Below are 11762 nucleotides of genomic sequence, written 5' to 3' on the forward strand. Positions count from 1 at the left end.
CTCACTAACATTTCTACAGTGAGATTCACATCAAACTGTCAGAAGCCCTCGTTAACATCATCAAAGGTTTCCATTTGACCAATGCTGACCGTTGAAAGTGAATCTCAACCTCTACATCTCTGCAGTGCCCCTTACTTTATTTTGCAGCTTTGGACGCAAAGACCACACGGAAGCAATGCACGAGTGCACGGACGCAGATGCAATAAATATTTGCAACTAGCTAGGGACTGCAGTTGCAATTGCACTCTGAATTGCACTGTTTGTTGTTTTTATACCTGAAGAGCGAGAGAGAGAGAGAGAGAGCAATTATTTATTGAGATGCGGGATATACACGAGCTCCATCTTACTATTATTGCGGTGTTGTTTGAGAGAGTGAGTGAGAGATAGGGATAGATCAAAGGAGATATAGATGGAAAGAGAGTCTCAGTTAGTGTGTGAGAGAGAGAGAGAGAGAGAGAGGGAGAGTGTGAGAGTCTCAGTAACTGTGTGTGTGAGCTCCATCTTACTATTATTGCGGTGTTGTTATGAAGAGTAAGTGAGAGATAGATATCAATCAAGGGAGATAGAGATAGTCTCAGTAAGTGTGTGAGAGAGAGAGAGAGATTGATAGTCTCAGTAACTGTGTGTGTGTGTGTGTGTGTGAGAGAGAGCGTCTCAGTAAATGTGTGTGTGAGATATAGAGAGAGACTCAGTAAATGTGTGTGTGTGTGTGTGTGTGTGTGTGTGTGTGTGTGTGTGTGTGTGTGATTGATTGAGTACTTTATTCATGTAGATTACAATATATACTGACTTATACACTCTTATATACAATAGCTTACAATACAGCAAAGTTATAGATGAATTTACATAATATAGACTAAGAAAATAATTATTGAACTGTATATGATATGAAAAAGCAATTTGTAATATAATAACTATAGATAATTATATTATTATGCATCTACATAAATTGGCGGAGCTTTGGACATATCAATGTCCATTCTTCGGAAAGAATATTAAAAATATCCTTCCCACTAACTCTCTACCAAAGGAGAGAGAGTCTCAGTAACTGTGTGTGTGAGCTGCATCTTACTATTATTTCAGTGTTGTGTTTAGAGAGTGAGTGAGAGATAGATATAGATCAAGGGAGATAGAGTCTCAGTAAGTGTGTGTGTGTGAGAGAGAGAGAGAGCAAGTGAGTGAGTTTCAGTAACTGTGTGTGTTTGAGTGAGAAAGAGTTTGTGTGAGAGTGATGACCAAAGGTCGAATGTTGTTGAATTTCATTGCTTTTTCAAGCACGTGAAACCACTTCGACACACTCTTGGTGAAATAATACCATGAAACATGTTGGGTACTTCGTAGCTAGCTCGTAAAAAGTGATTGAGAACTAGTTAAACTAGATAAATATTCATCTAGTAAAGTAGCATGACTTTAATTTAAGTGATGAGGCTAGTATTCAATTCTTCAGAGCCTTTGAATACTACTTTATGATTTTTCAGGTAATTTTAGTGAGCACAACTATTTATGAATGTTATGAAGATGATGTTTCTGTTATATGATTCTGTTTATGTTATATTTTTTCCGTACTTCATTCGAGTAAGAGTAATCATTATTTTATTATTCAATAAAATATTCTACAGATACATTACACTTTGATACTAGATATTTTATTAGTTGCCTATAAATTTTATGAAATTTATAAATTTCATAGGCAACTAATAAAATATCTAGTATCAAAGTGTAATGTATCTGTAGAATATTTTATTGAACAATACATCAAGCATACAGACCTTGTATTACTGTAATGGAATGTACTATGATAATGAATGAAGGATATTAGATAAAGAACACTGCAATTCAGATTATGCAAATGATTTATTAATCCCAAATTAGACAAGCGTAATAGAAATGAGTAATACAATAATAAATCTTTTTACTATTCAGTCTTTCTAGTAGGATGTGTAATGCAATTAACATATTATTATATATGCTACTCGTTGCTAATATGATATTGGAGAGTATTGCGATGGCAAAATATAATTTACTACAGAGTAAATACCGTAGTAATAAACCACATAATAATTGGGTTTCCGTTTGATTCCCATAAAATTGAATGAGATACTATACCAATTCAAACAAGATAATAATGAGCATGAACGTATTCATATGAGACGTACGTCATAAGTGTATTGTACTCATATTGATTTATACATATTTTTAGCTATATGTATAAGAGCTACAAAAAGCCCCACTCACCGGATCCATATCTAGATTATGAAATCATCAATTCAACATATATGATAATTATAAAACAAGATTAGTGAGGTACTTTATAAAATAGAAAACAAAAATTGAAGTTTATCAATATTTGTAAATAGATTCAGAAGCAACTTGTCAGGAAGGTGCGAACAGAACGAGTAAGTCGCGGTGGAGATCTTAGACCAGTTATAGAATAGACACGCTGGGAAGTCTAGCCTCTGAAGCCAACAATGCCATATCGCCAAATCGTGACGTCATCATCGGATAGAAAACTTTCAGATTGTGTCTATTTCAGAAGGATGTAAATTATTATTCATTAAAATGGTAAACTCCCGCTGCGCTCCCGCTGGAATAGACACAATCTGCTATGGAAAACAATGTGAACAAACTCAACAGAAAAGTTTTCTATCCGATGCTGACGTCACGATTTGGCGATATGGCAGTAGATGTTGGCTTCATCGACTTTCAGTATGAATATGCAATCGGCCGTGTCTATTCTATAACTGGTCTAAGGTGGAGATCGATGTAACTTAACAGCTGTGCAATGTTAACAAAATTTTGGATCATTGATATAGATGTAATAGATACATATAGAAGGTCAATAGCGAGCTGAAATCTACATATCAGCCTGACCGTTCTGTTCGTACCCTACAGATGTACGTATGATTGGAAAACAATGTAAGTAACAATAACAACTAGGGAAAATACCGTACAAATAGATGTCTTTGTGGATTACCAGCGAATAATGAATTTCCCAAGGAATGATATCGTATTCTTTCAGGTGAATAATAGAGGAAAATGGATTTCTTAACAAAGTACTGCAAATGCAAAAATTATGTAATGATTAATACAAAGAATGTTCTACCACAGTAGAAGGAACCCTTCTTAGAAACCCTCAAAGATTTGAGAGTTTTAACAAACCCTGTGTTTGTTTTACTTCGTGGTTCAACACATGCTTGTTTACAGACTGTATTCTGAATTGTCTAAATATTACTGTCTTTAGAAATTGTCTGAATTTATTCGTCTAAATATAACTAACAATCTCAAAGATTTGACAGTTTTAACAAAAGTTTTAACAAACCCTGTGTTTGTTTTACTTCGTGGTTCAACACATGCTTGTTTACAGACTATTCTGAATTGTCTAAATATTACTGTCTTTTGAAATTGTCTGAATGTCTTTGTCTAAATATAACAAACAGTCTTTGTAATAATAGAATGGCTCCTCGGAAAAACGTTACAAGCGCCAAAATTTGAGTACTCGATTTTTTCATGGAAAAACGTTCCTTGTGCTCTTGCCTATCATGTAGTGATATCTATTGATAAATTTTATAACTTATACTAGTAGTTATTGGTAGGAGAAGTATTAAAAATTCTTTTCAAATATCCAAAAAATCAAAATTGAAACGGTTTTTCTAGTTCTTGTACAATCTGAGAAATGGCGCTTGTAATGTTTTTCCGGGGAGCCATTCTAATCCATGACGATCTGGTACAACCTAGTCTAGCTCTCCTCATTCAAAGCCTCCATCTCCATAACAAGTTGACATACTTTCATCTTGGTTTTAGAGATGAGGTGCGGTTTGAACTTCTTTACAGTCATCGCCATTGATTTGAAAAACACATCGATGTCATCTTCCTGCGGCTGTGACATCTTCGATTCCACCAAATACTGCACCAGCTTCCTGAACTTTACAGTGTCATCCTCAGACTCCACCAGATGTTGTACCATAGAAGACGTGGAAGCCTTCAGTCTCTTTGCTGGGGGTTCAACTGTGTCTGGTGTTTCTTCATCAGGAACTTGGTTGTTGTTTTCTTGGGGATCACCATCTTCAGCTGGAGGTCCATCTGTGTCTGGTGTATCTTCATCAGGTGTTTGGTTGTTGTTTTCTTGGGAATCATAATTTTCACTGACTGGTGTGTCTTCGTTTCGAATTAGACTCAGTTCCACACAGAGCGGGAGGTCCTCGTCGAAATAGCTGTTGTCAGCCTCTTCTCTGTCGGCTTCTAGAAAGCTCAGCAATGGGAAATAGGTGGCCCTTTTCTTAGTGCAGGTTCCTGTTGTGATTTCGTCCTTCAATTGTCTTCTGTGGTGGTCGCGAATGCTCTTCCAGCGTTTTTGAACTACAATTCCTGCGAAAAAGGTGAATAATAGTTTAGATTAAATATGAAATATGGAAGTTTCGAAATGAGAGTTCTTGGTTGAGAATCATGAAGAACTTTGATAAGGATTGGTTACCATTGAAATCAGGACAGAACAGAGAATGAAATCAGTGACAATTTCTTTAAAAAGCAGAATTTATTAAAAAATTACACTAAAAACAGATGTCGCGGAATTTATCCTGTGGAATTCAATTTATTGACCGAGCGAAGTGAGGTCTAAGATTCAAGTCGACGGTTTGGCATTTAATGTTTAAATGTTTAAATATTTGAATGTTTAAATGTTTATATGTTCATATGTTGCGCATTTACGACGAAACGCGGTAATAGATTTTCATGAAATTTGACAGGTATGTTCCTTTTTGAATTTCGCGTCGACGTATACATATGGTTTTTGGAAATTTTGCATTTTAAGGATAATACAAGAGGAAAAGGAGTCTCCTTTGAACGCCAATATTACCGTAAAAATCAGACTTTAGAATTATTCATCATAAATCAGCTGATCAGATGATCAGAAAAATAATATATCTTTCCATCAACGTTAGTAGACAGTTGCAGCCAGACCTGATAACAGCGCTCACACTCACATTCCGGGACGACACGTGACGGTACGATAGGACAGAAAGCTCTATGTTTATTTAGAATTTTTTCTAGACATTTTAAATTGATAAATTATTTATTAATTTTTGAGAAAACATAACAACAGGTCAATGTAACTTACTGAGCGCGAGGTCTACTGTTCACAGAACTACTAGTAAGGATTGATTACCAATCAGGACAGAACAGAGAATGAAATCATTGATAATCCCTGTAAAATGCAGAATTGATTAAAAAATTTACACTAAAAACAGATGTCGTGGGATTTATCCTGTGGAATTCAATTTATAAAGGAAAGTTTGTCTCAGTTGCACCTGAGACAAACAAATATAATAGTATACTTTTCTCCATGGTTCCACACTAATTCCTAGCCAAACTATAGTTTCAATGCACATGCGCAGTCTAACAAAAAATACTACTGATGATGATGCCTCAAGTGTATTGAAACTATAGTTTGGCTCAAATAAATCATGTGGAACTGACAACATATCTTTCATTTCACCTAAACAGCAGCAGACAGACGGAGAAAAAAAATTAACACCTGCATACAGACGTGTGCAGACAAATGATAGACGTTGGTGTGCGTTGCAACATTCGAACACCTAGTGAGGGATTTTTCTTCCATCTCTCTGCAGACGTCTGTCTGCTGCTGTGTGTGTGTAAACCTGTAGTTTCACAGAAGAAATCTGTGACATCAAATTACTGTAAAATTATCATTCATCCAATCTCAACTCCCCTGAACAAGCTATATGATTGTACTAATCCAATATCATATCAATCTATCTTGAATGATGGGCTGATTCTCATATCCGGCTCAACCAAGCTCATTCAAGACCTTATTTGAACGTGGTCATTTATCAGGTACGGGTTACAAAGATTGCACTGGGACATAATGCTTTCTTTGGCTATAGTTTACAGAGATTGCACTGGGACATAATGCTTTCTTTGGCTATAGTTTACAGAGATTGCACTGGGACATAATGCTTTCTTTGGCTATAGTTTACAAAGATTGCACTGGGACACAATGCTTTCTTTGGCTATAGTTTACAAAGATTGCACCTGGACATAATGCTTTCTTTGGCTATAGTTTACAAAGTTTGCACTGGGACATAATGCTTTCTTTGGCTATAGTTTACAAAGATTGCACTGGGACACAATGCTTTCTTTGGCTATAGTTTACAAAGATTGCACTGGGACATAATGCTTTCTTTGGCTATAGTTTACAAAGATTGCACTGGGACACAATGCTTTCTTTGGCTATAGTTTACAAAGATTGCACTGGGACATAATGCTTTCTTTGGCTATAGTTTACAAAGATTGCACTGGGACATAATGCTTTCTTTGGCTATAGTTTACAAAGATTGCACTGCGACATAATACTTTCTTTGGCTATAATTTACAAAGATTGCACTGGGACATAATGCTTTCTTGGCTATAGTTTACAAAGATTGCACCTGGACATAATGCTTTCTTTGGCTATAGTTTACAAAGTTTGCACTGGGACATAATGCTTTCTTTGGCTATAGTTTACAAAGATTGCACTGGGACACAATGCTTTCTTTGGCTATAGTTTACAAAGATTGCACTGGGACATAATGCTTTTTTGGCTATAGTTTACAAAGATTGCACTGGGACACAATGCTTTCTTTGGCTATAGTTTACAAAGATTGCACTGGGACATAATGCTTTCTTTGGCTATAGTTTACAAAGATTGCACTGGGACACAATGCTTTCTTTGGCTATAGTTTACAAAGATTGCACTGGGACATAATGCTTTCTTTGGCTATAGTTTACAAAGATTGCACTGGGACATAATGCTTTCTTTGGCTATAGTTTACAAAGATTGCACTGCGACATAATACTTTCTTTGGCTATAATTTACAAAGATTGCACTGGGACATAATGCTTTCTTTGGCTATAATTTACAAAGATTGCACTGGGACATAATGCTTTCTTTGGCTATAGTTTACAGAGATTGCACTGGGACATAATGCTTTCTTTGGCTATAATTTACAAAGATTGCACTGGGACATAATGCTTTCTTTGGCTATAGTTTACAAAGATTGCACTGGGACACAATGCTTTCTTTGGCTATAGTTTACAAAGATTGCACCTGGACATAATGCTTTCTTTGGCTATAGTTTACAAAGTTTGCACTGGGACATAATGCTTTCTTTGGCTATAGTTTACAAAGATTGCACTGGGACACAATGCTTTCTTTGGCTATAGTTTACAAAGATTGCACTGGGACATAATGCTTTCTTTGGCTATAGTTTACAAAGATTGCACTGGGACACAATGCTTTCTTTGGCTATAGTTTACAAAGATTGCACTGGGACATAATGCTTTCTTTGGCTATAGTTTACAAAGATTGCACTGGGACATAATGCTTTCTTTGGCTATAGTTTACAAAGATTGCACTGGGACACAATGCTTTCTTTGGCTATAGTTTACAAAGATTGCACTGCAACATAATACTTTCTTTGGCTATAATTTACAAAGATTGCACTGGGACATAATGCTTTCTTTGGCTATAGTTTACAAAGATTGCACTGCAACATAATACTTTCTTTGGCTATAGTTACTATCAATAATTCCGTGGCACTCGATTAAAGCGCAAGGATAGTATAAAGCTATCTTGAGTACCCGGTTAACCATACCCAGTTTGACTATGATCAAATTACGTCGTCAGACTTTGTAAAACCGGGCATAAAATGACCAAAATAAATCATAATCATTAACGATTAACAATGATGGGACCGAGCTTGGTGGAACCAAAGATAAAATAGGTTACATTGTATTCTTTTCTTTCTGGTAAAACCAAGCATCAGACTTTTTCTATTCATCCCTGAAAGGTTAGGTCCCGATGGGGATGAGATGTGCTACTAAAAGTTACTTTAATAACTGATAAGATACTGATTCGCCCATAAGTTACTTCGATCTAGAGATAGTTTTCATAACATTTTTAACTATAGTCTGTTATCATGATATATTATTTATAATTATTGATTAATAGAATTGGTTTTTTTAAACGTAAATAATTCATATACTATTAAATGGGCAACTTCTGTTTTTATGTTTAGATGTTTGGATGTTTATATGTTTGTATTTCACCGGATCTCGAAAACGGCTCTAATGATTCTCAGGAAATTCAGAACATAATAGGTATATAATATAAAGACTCGGTGACAATCAGCCGTATGACAATCAATCGGCTGTGAATTTTTTGTCATGTGGCTTTAATATAATGAAGATTCGATTGCACTAGGTCTCAGAATCCTTGGGAAAACTCGCTGAAGGAATTAAAAGGATAATCATTATTCATCCTTGGAAAAACAGCTGATAATAATTATTTCGTCGTCTGTTGGAAGTGAGTGAGCGAGTTCATGTGTGTGGGACTGTGTCAAAATTATGACTCAGCTGTTGAACTTTTGTAATCATTCAATCAGGTACTTAGTGCCGGTTGCAAAAAAGCCGGGTTATTTTCAATCCTGATTAATTCCAGTAGAACCATCTTTTTGAAATGGTCTTCTCTGATTTGGTTCACGTGAACTTATCAGGATTAAAATTTAACCGGCTTTTGTGCAACCGGGCCTTTGTGAGGGAAATTTTTGCTTTCCACTGAGAATTAATCTCAATTTACTGTGATTGGATAGAATATTTCTGTATGAATGTTATTATAATTTCTTCTTTCATAATACATTTTCCATGCTTTTGTACTCCAGAGCGAATATCGAACCACGATATTAGTTATAAATAGTAAAAAAAATAGAATTTCAAGTACCCTTCTTAAAATTATTTAGTCACAACATGGTGTGGCTATATGATGCCATTATCAAGTTGACTTGACTTGATACTCAGATTTCTGTTCTCATTTATATTCAAGAAAAGCCCTAAAGAGAAAAAGACAATTGATAATTATAAATAACTCATCTGATTCAGAATACTGTAATCTTTTCAGTATTAATAATAATGTATATTTTGTGCTTTTACAATAACAAAATCTCATTCCAATTCAGACTTGATTCATTTTCAATCTTTTCAGTATTAATAATCTATATATATAAAAGCGAAATGGCACTCACTCACTGACTGACTGACTGACTGACTCACTCACTCACTCACTCACTCACTCACTCACTCACTCACTCGCATAACTAAAAATCTACCGGACCAAAAACGTTCAAATTTGGTAGGTATGTTCAGTTGACCCTTTAGAGGCGCACTAAGAAATCTTTTGGCAATATTTTAACCCTAAGGGCTCTTTTTAAGGGTTTAAAGTTTGTCTTTTAGCATGTATATTCTTCTTCTCCCAATCTCTTAATTATAATTGAAATTTCCATATCATATGTTACTATAGAACTATAATCTAGATAGAGTACCTCTTCGAAACAGTTGTTAACTGGCAACTAAATTAATAATTTTGTCAGGTTGGCATTAAGTTGAGTTGACTTTGTTAGGTTGGCACCAAGTTGAAGATTTAAAAGCATTTATCGCGGAAAAATTGATTGGGCACTGCTACTTCAATCCTGGGAATATTATATTACTAGCCGTCAGGCTCGCTTCGCTCGCCATATCCGTTTAGCCAGACGTTTAGTCTGGACCCCCGACTGGATTGTCCTAACATGATAAAAATGCAGGCGAGCGAAGCGAGCCTGCTAATCTCATTCTTGGACGATCCAGTCGGGGGTCCAGGGGGCGGAGCCCCCTGGCTAGACGGATACGGCGAGCGAAGCGAGCCTGACGGCTAGTAATGTATATTTTGTGCTTTTACAATAACACAACCTCATTCCAATTCAGACTTGATTCATCAAAGATTGTTCATAACTCATAATATTCAAAACTCAACTTATTTAGCTAAAACACTTACTTGGTTTATTAAGCACTTTAGCGATTCGAGCCCACGTAGCATCTCTATTCGCCTTTTTTCTGAAGTCTGGATTCTTCAGATTCCATAGGAAATTCTGGGACCGCACAAGCTTGATTAGTTGTACATCATCTTCATCATTGAAGAAAACAGGAGTCATTTTTGACCACGTGGTATTACAAGTTATAAAATAAGAAATAATACGGTGAAAGTGAGAGGTGATTGAATTACTATATCGTGAACAATTTATGTTTCAACATTTTTGTAGTTCATTCAGACTCTTTGTTGTAAAATCAGAATCCACATATGCAGAACATTTAATAGCCAGGACACACTCACAAAAACATACAAAAAGATATTGAAATCTGTCAAATTCTTCAAAAAAGCCAAAGACTTAACACACTTGAACAATACAACATTTTTAAACACCTCAAAAATGATAAATCTAATTTAATAAATATCAAATGAAATGTAATAATTTCCCACATTTTGGCCACACAGTCCAACCCATAAAAGCAAGCGCCCCTGGTGTCAGGCTGATGAAGCTCCTCATCAGGAGTCAAATTAATGCATTCCTCAATACTCCAACAAAAGTAAGTGTTTTTTCAAATATTTACAAGTAACACAGTGTCAGAACTACAAAAAAGTTAGTGTTTCGTCACTAGCCAAAGCAACATCGATTTATTATTTCACTGGTTTTTGTTTATCAAGTAAGATAGCTACCGTTGTAGTTACAAATCACAAAAATTATGGCACGAGATACGCTGTTTACGGCTATAGACACGTTGCTTGTTATCTTCTGTGGTTGCCATGGAAAAACGCAAAACGCTAGCGTGATAAGTGCTGCGCTCTTTTGGGAAGTATTTAAACTACTCTATCGAATTCTAACTACAGAACGCCACGTGATAACCTGTTCACTAACCGAACAAATTCTCTGTACTGAGCGCAAAGCGACTGAGATACTGGGTCGTTGCTAGCTGTAAAACGCTAGCGCCGTATTCAGTGCTGCGCTCTGTAGGGTGGATTGGACAAATGTTGCGTTCCTAGGCAAAAGCTTTGCCAGCCGACGTAATTGCGTAGCTTCGTGATATACTCTTATTAGCAAGGCTTCTCTAGTTGAAATAAAATAAATATTTTTATTGCATAAAAAGCTGTACTATCACAGTTATGGCAAACGTCAATTATGAAAATAAATAAAATACATGGAAATGATCAATGTCACAAAGTACAAAACACAAAAGTACAATAAGTTATCAACCATAGCTATTAATTGGTAAGTACACAATACTAGTAGTTCTGTGAACAGTAGACCTCGCGCTCAGTAAGTTACATTGATCTGTTGTTATGTTTTCTCAAAAATTGATAAATAATTTATCAATTTAAAATGTCTAGAAAACTCCTAAATAAACATAGAGCTTTCAGTCCTATCGTACCGTGACGTGTCGTCCCGGAATGTGAGTGTGAGCGCTGTTATCAGGTCTGGCTGCAACTGTCTACAACGTTGATGGAAAGATACATTTTCAAGATGTTGGATGTTTTTGAACGGGTAGTATTATAGTCCACTAGACAGCTGATTTATGATGAATAATTCTAGAGTTTGATTTTTACGGTAATATTGGCGTTCAAAGGAGACTCCTTTTCCTTTTGTATTAATACAAAATTTCAAAAAACTGTATGTATACGTCGATGCGAAATTCAAAAAGGAACATACCTGTCAAATTTCATGAAAATCTATTGCTGCGTTTCGCTGTAAATGCGGAATATAAATATAAAGATTTAAACATAAAGAGAAATGCAAAACCGTCGACTTGAACCTTAGACCTCACTTCGCTCGGTCAATTATTGAAATGTATCCACTAAATTATCCATGTATTCCTTTATGGTATAGAAGCACCATTCAATAAAT

General features: G+C 35.6%; 1 protein-coding gene across 1 annotated transcript; it reads right to left on the reverse strand.

The window, feature by feature from the left end:
- Window positions 1-1835: 1835 nt before the first annotated feature.
- On the reverse strand, window positions 1836-10828 carry LOC111060309. Its single transcript, XM_022347967.2, has 2 exons — window positions 9860-10828; window positions 1836-4365 (listed from the first exon to the last, which is right to left on the reverse strand). Exons 1-2 carry the CDS (start codon window positions 10014-10016, stop codon window positions 3737-3739), a joined length of 786 nt encoding a protein of 261 aa, XP_022203659.2. The 5' UTR covers window positions 10017-10828; the 3' UTR covers window positions 1836-3736.
- Window positions 10829-11762: the final 934 nt, after the last annotated feature.

This window comes from Nilaparvata lugens, chromosome 6 (assembly GCF_014356525.2).
Source record: "Nilaparvata lugens isolate BPH chromosome 6, ASM1435652v1, whole genome shotgun sequence".
Classification (NCBI taxonomy): domain Eukaryota; kingdom Metazoa; phylum Arthropoda; class Insecta; order Hemiptera; family Delphacidae; genus Nilaparvata; species Nilaparvata lugens.